The 12,213-nt window shown below is 45.9% G+C and overlaps 1 protein-coding gene across 1 annotated transcript; it reads left to right on the forward strand.

Moving 5' to 3' along the window:
• Positions 1–426: 426 nt before the first annotated feature.
• Positions 427–10,539, forward strand: rnd3a (Rho family GTPase 3a). Its single transcript, XM_053617129.1, has 5 exons — positions 427–702; positions 806–893; positions 6,725–6,834; positions 7,686–7,820; positions 7,914–10,539. The coding sequence occupies exons 1-5, from the start codon at positions 553–555 to the stop codon at positions 8,163–8,165; spliced, it is 735 nt and encodes a 244-aa protein (XP_053473104.1). The 5' UTR covers positions 427–552; the 3' UTR covers positions 8,166–10,539.
• Positions 10,540–12,213: the final 1,674 nt, after the last annotated feature.

Genomic DNA, 12,213 nt, shown 5'->3' on the forward strand with positions numbered 1-12,213 from the left:
CCTCGTCTGCAATGTAGCACTAGTAGTGGTAGTTCAGAAACTCTTTCTTTTCTACCCACGCGTACCAGATGGCCTGTGTATTGGTAGCTGGCTGGACTAAGCTGGATTTTTCAGAGGGCATTATGGGTCAGATATGGAAAAAATGCTCTGGTGAAGTCTAAATACAAGTTAATACAGTATGAGGACAAACCAAGCCTTTTTATTTACTTGTTTGTTTGTTTGTTTGTTTAATAGAACTTATGGAAGAACCCACGAGAAAATATTACACGTGTTTGATACTTTTGGCTTTCCATACTTTTGGCAGCACTTCTGTACTGTCGTGAAAACACCTACATCCACACGCAGCATGCAGTAGAAAAAGGGGGCGGAGACAGAACCGCGCTCTAGGCTCTGTGATTGGTTAGGAGCCGTGTATAAAAAGCCGGCGCTCCTCTCAGCGCACGAGCTCCGAGTAGAGTTGGAGTGAGTGACGGATGTTTCTGGTGAATTCTGAACGCGTTTAACGAACTCTGAGGCGCTTCTTCGAATTGTAAAATAAAAAGAAATTAACAAATGAAGGAAAGAAGGTCGTGCCAGAAGTCGTCCTTTCAGCCAGGAATGGACGCGAGTCAGAACGTTAAGTGTAAGATAGTGGTGGTGGGGGACAGTCAGTGTGGCAAGACGGCTTTACTTCACGTTTTCGCTAAGGACTGTTTCCCTGAGGTGAGTAAATAATGAGCTGTAACGACGTGTAAACTGTTTAAAAATGATAGAAACCGTTGTTGTCTTTTTTTATATCGTGAATAAATTTGTCTTTCATGTGTAGAACTATGTGCCCACCGTGTTTGAGAATTACACAGCGAGTTTTGAGATTGACTCCCAGAGGATTGAGCTCAGTCTGTGGGACACTTCAGGTAAGAAGAGTTCATCTGTTAACACACACACACACATACTCACTCTTTCTCTCTCTCTCTCTCTCTCTCTCTCTCTCTCTCTCTCTCTCTCTCTATATATATATATATATATATCAACGAATATCATAATATACATGAATGAACCACTGGGCTATTAGTTTATATTGTTCAGAGCTTGTTTTTTTTGTGTTTTTTTTTTTTTTTTACACACCTCACACTCTTGAAAACATTAAAGAGGAACATTCCAGAAGGAAAGAAAAAAAAAAAGGTGGGGGTGCCAATATTAAAAACAACGTTATGCAATACGTGTTAAACAAACAACACCATACTCACTGGGAGCTGTTTGTTTCCTTACAGCGTTCTCCACGTTAAAGGGGTAGTGCTGACGTGACGTAACGCACCACGGCGTTTACACGGTTAACGGCGAACACGCGCTGTTTGTTTATTCGTCACTCGGTTATCACCACGAGTCCGGTTTATTTGTTCATTTCAAGGCGTCTTTGCATGAGGACGTGAAAGCGTGAGGGGACTGACCCCGATGACCCCGGCGTGTTTGGATGGACGTCTCGGAGAAGGAGGAGTACTTCGTGACGGACGGTCTGGTTTTTCGTGGCGTTCGACGACAAAGCTCGTGTGGTGCCAGGTGCTTTTTTTTTTTTATTTTAATTAAAATCTCCGAGTCCGCAACGTGACGCGAGACGGAGCGGACAGAAACATCTTCACATCAAGCTCACTTTGAAGAGGGCTTTCTGGACGATCCCTGGTCACGACGGTCGTGTTCTTTAATCGTTCGAGTCCGGAGCACGCGAACGATCGAACACGGCGTGTTAACGAGTTCAGCTGAGATTACATCGCGATCGCCTCATACGCGGTGATCAGTAATAATCTGTTTAAATCGTATGACCGGGTTTACAGGATGGATAGTTTTTATTTATTTATTTTTTAATAAACAGCGGGACGGTACGTTTTTACTTTAACATCGCGTGTACTTGCTTGTATTTCTAACGAGAGCTACTTGGATGTTTTTACTGCGGTCACTTACACAAATGCAGGAACAGCTGATCCTGCGCCCTCACCCAACCCACCATGTTCTCACACACACACACACACACACGAACCCACCACGCCCTTCTGTGGAAACGCTGAGACATGGTGCTGATGTGCTCGCTAGCGAGTGTGGAGTGACCTGAAAGAGCTGCACCGTCTCCTGAGACTCCACAAAGCACCGGTAATGGGGTTGTTTTGTTCCAGGAGCGTGTTGATTGATTTACGTGCGGTAACGTTGTGCTACCTGGGAGGCGCCCGTCTCCGTGTCTCGGTTTGGGTAGTGTGCTCGGTCCCGCGGTCTGGAAGCAATTACCCCGCTCCCGCCGTCCTGTTTCTCTTCCAACGAGAAGGAAAAGTCTGGAGGAATTTGGCATGAACTGCTCTGGGTAACTTCTACAGGATTGCGGTTCTTTATGTGACGCGTCCGTCTAGGCCGAGTGTGCGTGTGCCTTTCGCATCGTGAGTGTACGTTGATACGGAGAGCGAGAGAGAGAGCGCCAGGAAGAGAAAAGGTTCGATGGGACAGGGGGCAGACGTAAACGTGTCGATGAGCGTGTCGAGAGTACCACGTCGCACGATTACGCAGTTCTGGACTGTCTGAGGATTTATCACGGGGTTTAATTCGGGACGGGGAAGTACGTTTAAACGTCGTGTTCTTTACAGAGTAGGTATTGATGGAACAGCAAACAAATTGCAATAATTAGTTTTATTATTAGTTTTAATTCGCCTGTTGTGTTTTTTTAAATCTATCTATAAAACAAGTCTACCTCTTATTTATTTATTTATTTATTTATTTCTCCCGATAGCATCACGTGTTATATCGAAACTCTAATTTGAACCCTTTATAGTTCCACATAACGGGACGTCGTTATGCAGCTCTATCGCTTGCGTTATAGCAGCTATAAACAGTCGTGGGTTGGTTTGTTGTTGTTTCATTTTTCCTGCTCTCTTTTGAAGTGAACACGACAAGGCTTTTCACTTTTTTACACGAACGCAGCTTTTCATGTTCTTCAAGAAACCGGAAAGCCGAAGGAACCTCTAACGGACACCTTCTGACCGATCGGATTCAGGAGTTCCGCAGAATTCATGGTGCAGATGTATTAATGAGCATTTGTTTTTAGGAGACCTGTATACAAGAACAGCTTTTAACTAAATTAATGACGAGTTTTCTTCTGGCTGTTGTCATGACCGCAGTTTTGTTGGGTCACATAATAAGACGTTTTCCTGATTGTACGTCGTCATGAATGCTTTGTTGTTGGTACCATTTACTCCAATTCGTGCCTGGATGCCCCTCTTTTGACTGGAATCTTTCATTGTGTCGCTCTGTGTTTATCTGGAGTAGGCAGTACGTCAGGCTCTGCTTGTCTTCTTGGTTTTTTATTGTTTATTTTTTTATTTTTGTCATATGTGAAAAGACAGAAGAAGAGGGATGGCTGTAACTTCCCCGTTTGGCGTGCCATTAGTGATCCTTTACATCACTAAGCTTGTCTGATTGATTGACAGTTTTGTGTGTGTGTGTGTGTGTGTGTGTAGAAAGCTAAAGTGCACCTATTATGGTTTTGAAACGTGCCTAATTTTGTTTTAAAGGTTAAACACTTTAACGTGCTCATAATTTAACCTGCAGCATTACCTTTTTCCCCCCAGTGTCACAAATGACTCGTTAAAGGATTCGTTCTAGACTCCTCCTATCGGAGAGTATACTCTGCTCTGATTGGTCTGACGTCCCAGTCTGTTGTGATCGGTCTAACGCTGTCAGCGAGCAGCCGATGAAGACCAGAGGCGGGGCTTTTTGTTACAAACCTACGAAGGCTAGAACAGGAAGTGAGTCTGGAATCACGAACGACTCGTTTCAGCTGTTCAGAACCGATTCCTTCGTCTGGAAGTCGATAACGCCGTTTGTCGTGCGCTTTGATTTTTGAAACTTGGCAGTCTTTTTACTTTCAGGAACAGCTTCATATAGAACACACTACATGAAAGGTAATGTTTGAAAAACAATAATAGGTGCACTTTAAGTTAATGTCATGTTCTGTCCAGGCTTGTGCGAAACTCTCGACTATCAGGCCTGTTATTGTAGTTACAGCTTAGCCAAATGACACCCAAACTGTGTGTAAGACTGAGGTGTGTGTTATTCCTGCACAAGACAAAAGAGTGAAATCAGCACCATTTTAAATTCACCCCCCCCCCCCCCCCCCCAATGATGAAGGGTATCAGCCCCTACTGTCAAAAAGCCCAGGGGCTAATCATCCAGACTTTGAAGAGTTCCTCTCCAGCAGCAGCACTAATCAATACACACACACACACACACACGTGCGTCCTGCTGGGTCGTGTACTGATCTGCCTTTTGCCTTTGTGTTATCTGAGGGCCAGATAATGAGCTCGAGCAGGCAGTAGGGTCCTCATTAAGGCTTTAAGCTCAGCCATTTGGTGCGACCACGCGTGCAGCCTGACACACTTTCATTTCACAATGCCTCAGTTTGGCTTGCTGCCTTTTAGTAAGAGCATCCGAGGAAGTATTTAAACGGCGCTTTCATTTACACTCCGATCGTGCCGACGGCGCTCGTGAGGGTTCGACCCGACCTGAACTTCCCGAGCCTGTGATAGGACTCGTTTTATTACTGTAAGGAAGAGAAGTTGACGAAAGACGGCTGTCTTGAGATCTCACGTTTTGGCCAAAGTGTTGCTGCCGACGTCCCTCCTCGGCGAAAGGGGTCGGATATAATCGAGCATTTTGCAAGTAAGCGAACGTCACGTGTCCTGCTACGTAGAGCTATTAAACGTCTAGACGTGTTTACTTGGGTTTTGTAAGCCATCATTAAAAGAATAGACGGGCGTAATGATGTGTGCATATCCACACGTTTAAAAAACCTAATCTCAGGTACGCAGACAGGACCTCGCCTGTTCCTGTTCCTCACGTCTCTGATCCAGACCCTCATGCCGTACATTCCACAGACGAACGCTCGCTACAATGCGCCCCTTTGTGTGAAGAAGCTCGGGGGGTCATATGAAGGCTTATTTCCGTTGAGAGGATTAATACCTCGTTGGTTTGCCTGAACGGAAATCGGATTGGAGCAGCTCCTGCATACTTGCGGCGTTCCAACAAATTCTTTTCTCTCTCTCGCTCTCTCTTTTTCTTTCTTTCTTTTATTTTTTTCTTGTACATGTTTTCACTAGAATATCAGCCTGTGAAGCCTGAAGATGTTCAGATGTTTCGTATGGGTTTTTTTTTTAAGCTTTTGAAATGATATCTTGGAATGGAAATACATGTGTTCACTGTGATTTTCCACAGGTGTCTGTCAGCTATATATACTCTTATAAACACACACACACACACACACACACACATACACAGAGCAGCTGGACATTCCTGAGAGCGGGATTACGAGAAAGGTTCCATGTGTGTGCAAGATGGATATATATGGTCTTGGGTACAGCTGTGTGTGTGTGTGTGTGTGTGTGTGTGTGTGTGAGAGAGAGAGAGCAGAGGTACATGTCCTGAGGCTAGTTGTAACCTGAGTTAATGAGATGCTGCAGTGAGTGTTGGGAGCGAAGGGATTTCCTCTAGACCGGCATGTTATGTAAAGGTCACATTAATGCATGTTTAACGTAAGCGTGCGCTGCACATGCCTAAACCCAGACCTGATACGTGTTCTCCTTACACAGTACAGCATCTCGGTTGTACTTGAATAAAGAAAATCGACCAAACGGAGAGTTTGGAAAATTTTAAACCACCCAGAAGTCGCTTGAATGCTGCTTCCTGACTCCTGCTAGTAGACACTAGGAGACTCTTTATCTCTGCCTGGGGTTTACACGGATTAGAAAGACTTTGAGCAGGATTGGGAAATATTTAAGGTTGGGGGGGGGGGGGCGTGCGGGTAGTGAGGTTGCGGTTTTGTTTCTTCCTTTCCTCGTACCGCTTGAAAAGCAGCAGAAGGAAGTGCAGAGTAACCTCTCGGTTTACAACCTTCAGGATCCCGAAGGTTGCGGTCGGAAAAGTGTACAGAAGACGATCAGACTCCATATCCTGTGGGCGGAGCTTCAGAGGCTGAGACTAGGATAAAGCGGCTTCCCTTTCAGACCCCTTATTGATCACACTCCTTGTGTTCGCCTCCTCCACCCCCGTGTGTGTGTGTGTGTGTGTGGGGAGGGGGGGCGTTGAGAACAGACCTCCCATGTATCACGCCAGACACAGAAACGAAATTCTCCACGTTCTTGTCTGAGAGCTGTACACGTGGGAAGCAGAAAACCCCTGCACCCGAAGGATTTCGACGGGGCGGGATCACTACGTATCATTCTCACTGAAAAGTGTTCAGTTATTTCATTAAACGTAAACCTCACGCTTTTTCATTTTGGATACTAAATCCAGAGCACCAGCAAGGTGGCTTGTTTGCAGTAGCACGTGGTTATAATTGGGAAAGGATGGTGTTTTTTTTTTTTTGTTTGTTTGTTTTTTGGTTTTTTTTAAGCAGCGTTTATCCCCTGAGTCTTAATCTCGTACACACTCCTTATCCCAGTTCTCTCTAACCAGATTCACACCGCTGCAAAAGAAGCATTATCAGAGGATTTCAAAAAGCGTCCCTTATTAACCAACACTGACCTAAAACCCAGAGTACACTCGTATATTAACAATGAACGGCAAACTGAGAGGGACCGACACACCATGAACATCCTCCATGAAATCAGCCCTGTCGTTGTTTAATTCCCCTAGAGTGTGTGTGTGTGTGTGTGTGTGTGTGTGTGTGTGTGTGTGTGTAGGCTCAACTCTGGCGTCCTGTTTTGTGTTCCAGGCTCCCCGTACTACGATAACGTGAGGCCGCTGTCGTACCCCGACTCGGACGCCGTCATCATCTGCTTCGACGTCAGCCGGCCGGAAACGCTGGACAGTGTCCTTAAAAAGGTTTGTGCCATTTTATTTTATTTAATGTGACAATATAAACAGTGTATAGTGAACACACGACCGTGAGCGTAGAGGGTCTGTTCGTTTCACTCGCTGTTTCACCTGAACACGACCGTGAGAGTTCTGGAACGTTCGAGCGCCCTGGGAAAGTAAAGTCAGTAACCGCAAAAAAAAAAAAAAAAGAAGAATCTGCGGTTTAAAACCGTTTCCCGTCCAAACAGAGGACACCGAATCCCAGGAAAACACCCGGAGCAGGGATGTGGAGAGCAGGCCCACATGGCTTTTTGTTCCGAGAAGGAGAAACCGATCCCGGGTCTGAGTAAAAACGGGACTTTCAGGCTGCTTTTGAGCAAAAAGGATCATGGGAAAGGGAGCGAGGAAGGCGCTCGCGTTCCTGAGGGAACAATCGGCCGTGTGTGTGTGTGTGTCCTAGTGAACCGGATCCTGGTGACCGCAGTGGAGATAAACGCTGCAGCATTGCATTATCGGAGATTAAGCCCTCCGGTTTACACACACACACACACACACACACACACACACACACACACACACACACTCTCTCTCTCTCTCTCCAGCTTGTCCTGTGTCTGTTGGGGAAAGGAATGTGGATCACCTGTGAGACTGAAAGCCGAGAGATCAAGAGATAGACTCGACGAGGGATTTAAGAGCTGCCTGCTGAGAGACGGGGAAGAATGTAGATTAGAGCAGGAGAGGGTTCGAATAAAACGGAAGAGAATTCGTAACGAAGCTCCAGGGGAAAGGCTTTTACAGCTGTTCCTCCGGGTCTCTGTAGATTTTCTGGTTTGATTAGCGCTCATGGTATACTCCTCTTCTCTTCTCTCCTCTGTTAGTGGAAAGGAGAGATCCAGGAGTTCTGCCCCAACACGAAGATGCTGCTGGTCGGCTGCAAGTCGGACCTGAGAACTGATCTCAACACGTTAGTGGAGCTGTCCAATCACAGACAGATGCCAGTGTCGTACGATCAGGTGAGGCACCAGGTTTTGTCCCCCCCCCCCCCCCCCCTTCAGGACTTTGAAATATTTGGATGGAATAATGACCATCTCTTCTCTCTCTCTCAGGGTTCGGCGATGGCGAAACAGATCTCGGCTCCGTACATCGAGTGTTCAGCGCTGCAGTCGGAGAACAGCGTGCGGGACATTTTCCACGTGGCCACGCTCGCTTGCGTCAACAAGAACAACAAAACTGTCAAACGCGGTAAATCCGCGCGCTCGGCCAAGCGCATCTCGCACATGCCGTCCAGCAGGCCTGACCTGGCTGCCGTGGCGACGGACTTCCGCAAGGACAAAGCCAAGAGCTGTACAGTCATGTGAATCTTGTCTAAAGTGAGAAAGGCATTCTGGGAGATGCGGGTGGAGAAACGGCAGGAGAAATGGGATAACCATACAAGTGGGGATGGTTTTTAAAAATAAATAAATAAATAAATAAATAAATAAATAGAAAGGAGAAAGAGGTTTAAAAGAGGATCAGTGAAGGAGAGACTCTCTTACTGTCCTGGTTTTTAATGCTGTATGCAGCAGTCATTCCACTTCCTGTAACCTGACGGCAAGTCATGCTTCGCCCGTTTCCCCCCCTTACCACGTCCCCTCAGAGGAAGTGCACTCCCTCTAACCCAACAAGAGGCCGTGCTTCCGGATCCCTAAAGAAACGCACTTCCTGACAGGAAGCGAAACAGGAACTTGTGGCTTCAGCAGAAAATACAAGGAGGACTTGGCATCCGAGTCGGACTGTCCGATCTGAGACATGTCTCATCTTTACTCTGTCTTTTTATTTTATTAGCAAGAGAGGACACTAGGTTGAGGTGTATAACCAGCTGAGAGAGACAGACGGGGGGGGGGGGGGCGAGTTCGAGGAAGGAAGCTGAATCTCGGAATGTGTGAAATGTTTGCAGAAGAGAAACAACGATCACTGTGCTTTTGATTCACTTCTTTCTTTTTTTTTCATGGCTGCTTATCCAGATGTTTGCTCTCGTTATAGCTGAGCTCAGCTAAACCTCTTGAGCATATGTGGTCACCATGGATACACCACTTCTACAACCCGTCTTTAGCCATTTTATATATATATATATATATATACACACACGCACGCACTACCGGTCAAAAGTTTAGACACTCATTCTTTATTTATTTTTTTCCTCCGCATTTTAGAATAATAATAAAAGTGATCAAAACTCTGGAGTAAAACAAATGGAACTATGGGAATTATGTTGTGATTAAAAAAATAAATAAATAAATAAATCTAAATAATTTAATATTTAATCATCTTCACAGTCGACGCCCTTTTAGCCGCGAATTTCCAGAAATGTATTGTTGGCGTTTTCTGGAGCGATTTCTTGAGGAATTCCCCCGAGACGCTTTTGAAACAGTATTAAAGGAGTTCACACCGACGCTGGACTCCGAGTCGTCCGTTTAAAAAATATATTATTTTTGTAAATAAAATGTTCGTTTTCTGATGAAGGAAATGAACACGTCGGCACGATTATATCTTTAACCTACGACACTGATTTCAAACGTTTAATCTCACGCCTCCAGATCAAACGCTTTTTAACATCATGAGAAGCAGTTCAGTCGAGCGTCCACAAACTTTTGTCCAGTGGAGTGTGTGTGCATCCTGGTGAATTATTAAAAGGCTCCTAGCCGCACAGACGGGGTCTGGATGGGTGGAAGGGTTACTGTGGAGCTCCTGTTAAACCTGTTAAGTAAGCGAGCGGTCCTCACGTCCTGTCTTGGGAACGGAACGCAGGGGGTCGTATACCAGAGGCGTGTCTCTGTTGCCGTGTTTGTCGAAGACTACAGTTATTCCAGCTTCAGTTGGTGCGGATTTACACAGCTGCCATTTTGTTTTGTGTCTTAATGTTATACCGAGTTGAGAACTTATGCAGATTTTGTTCTAATGAGGCGACGTGATTTAAAAGCCATGCGACTGATGATATAGAATCACAGAACTGTCGTTGATTGTTTTCCTGTAACCGCGAACCCCCAGATATTTTAAATTTTTTTATTTATTCCTTATTTAAAACGCATTTAAACAGAACTAACACCAGCTCGGCTGATACCTGGAACTTACCCAGAAGGCCACGCGGGAGCGGATTCAGGTATCGTGCGAGCCTGGCGGTTCTGATGAGGAGTGACGCTGTATATTAACCCGACATCACGGGGGAAAACGTTGCTTTTTAACCCGTTTTGCGAGTGTGAGGCGTGTGGAGAGCGAGCCAGCCCGGAGTCCGTGTGAGCGTTTTGTTTGTACTCGGCGTTACACTATGCAGATGATTGATGAAGCGATGGAGGAGGGAGGTTAAGCGGAAGACTTTGAGCGCTACAGAAAGAGAAAGTGGACCCGGTTTAAAACCAGTGGTTTGGGGGGATTTTGGAGCGCCGCGTACGTTGCAGGTCAGTATTTGCACTTTTGCGTTTGATCTTTTACAAAAAAAAAATATCTTATGCATTTCCTGTCTTTAATTTAAGACCTTTCGGCAGTTTTCACGTCTGTTCACGTAGGCAGTATTAACGTCTCCTCTTTCTGTTTGTGTTCGACTGTGTCGTTGCTGTAAAACTAGGCGGACTGTTCTATTTTCTTCAAATCCACCAGTACGTCCTGTTGATGTCTGCTTTAATATTTATTGAATTGTTCTGTTTTGCGCTAATGATGAATGTAAAAACAGATTAAAAGCATTTTGATATGAAGTGATGACGGTTTTGCTTTATTTACTCCCCCACCCCGTTGGTTAAGGATGTTGCAGCATAACAAATGCTCATACGGTATCAGGTGACCATACGGACCAAGCGACATGTGACCCAGACGATGAGCGATAACTCGTGCTAACCCACTGGATTCCCGTCATGTGAAGAAACGTTTACGCGCTGTACGACGACGATGTTTCGAAAACGTTGAAGTGATTCGGTTCACTACTCGAATATCGCTTTTAACAGAATCCACGGGCTGGGCCGATATGACGGAAATATCATGTCCCATACTTCAGGGCATTTCTACACTGCACCGTTATATCATGATGTATAATTTAGCCAACAAATTATCTGTGAAACTGTAGTAAAAGAAACAAGTTCGGTTTGACGAGTTTGACGCGCCCGGCCCGCGTCCCGAAACGGCTTTAGAGATATCCGGAGATGCGAGTTTAATTCGGATTTTAACGACGATTTCATCATGAGCGAGCAAGCCGGAGCCGACGTGACGACGAAACCTCCAGAGGAACCGAGCTTTCTTCTCTTTCTCTTCTTAAACCCGTCCGAAGTGTGTGTTCAAAGGAGCTCCTGGAGTACGAGCAGCGAACTGTAGTCATGAACTGTTCTGCGATCGAGACCTCGAGTGTGAACTCTTCTTAGAGGAAGGGACGCATCCACGGCCATCTGAACTCAGCTTAATCGAAACGCGTGAGCAAGCAGAGACGCGGTGAAGAGAACGGTAAGGGAACGAGTCGGCCGTTATTCCCCTCGGGTGAAAGATGAAACCGGATCTGAGGTCTTTCAGTGGTCGTACCAAGGGGTTAAGCAGAGTAGTGTGTGTGTGTGTGTGTGTGTGTGAGAGAGAGATCGATATCCATGAAGTCTGTATATTAAGTATTAAAGGGTAGAAATGAAGATGTCCGTCGAACGTGATGAAAGTACGTTCAGCGCTGCAGGAAGGAACGAACTCCGTGGGGTGTACTGATGCATGCGCACATAGCGCTGAAGATCTGCTAAAGGATGGGTGGTGTAACCTCATGTCTCACACACACACACACACACACTCTCTTTAACACCTGTTGTGTGCAAGGGAAATGAAATCATGTCTATACAGCTGAACACACACACACACACACACACACACAAATAGGCCAGAGGATGTAACTGAATTAACGGGGATGTTTCTCATGGTGTGTGATGTCATGTTTTGTGTGTGTGTGTGTGTGTGTGTGTGTGTGTGTGTGTGTGTGTGTGTTTCTGACCTCTGGGATCAATGGGTTTGAGTGCACAACTTTTCTCTCGTCACAGACCTGACCTTGTAAAATGGATCTGCGGTGTCGTTTAAACCCGATCCGTCTGCTGCAGCGGCGCTTTACCTCCCGAGTTCCCTCTCGGCTTTCGTTTTTGGAACTTCCACTGCACGCCGTGAAGTCCCAGTGTGAACCGGGTCCCAGGATTTTCTCACAGCTCCAGGGTCCCCGGTTTAATGTGTTTGAATGTGTATGATGTGCGTGTCATCGACTGCTCTATCGCTCTACAAAACAGGAAAAACCAGACTATTCAGGAAACGCTGTTTTCAAAGACGCTCCGGATCCATGGATACGAGGTTAGACGCGAGCCGGTTCTGCGTGTGATACGACCGCGACGCTTCGAACTTGAGGTAACGTAACAGGACTTGGGA

Source organism: Ictalurus furcatus, chromosome 27, assembly GCF_023375685.1.
Source record: "Ictalurus furcatus strain D&B chromosome 27, Billie_1.0, whole genome shotgun sequence".
In the NCBI taxonomy this organism is placed as follows: Eukaryota; Metazoa; Chordata; class Actinopteri; order Siluriformes; family Ictaluridae; genus Ictalurus; species Ictalurus furcatus.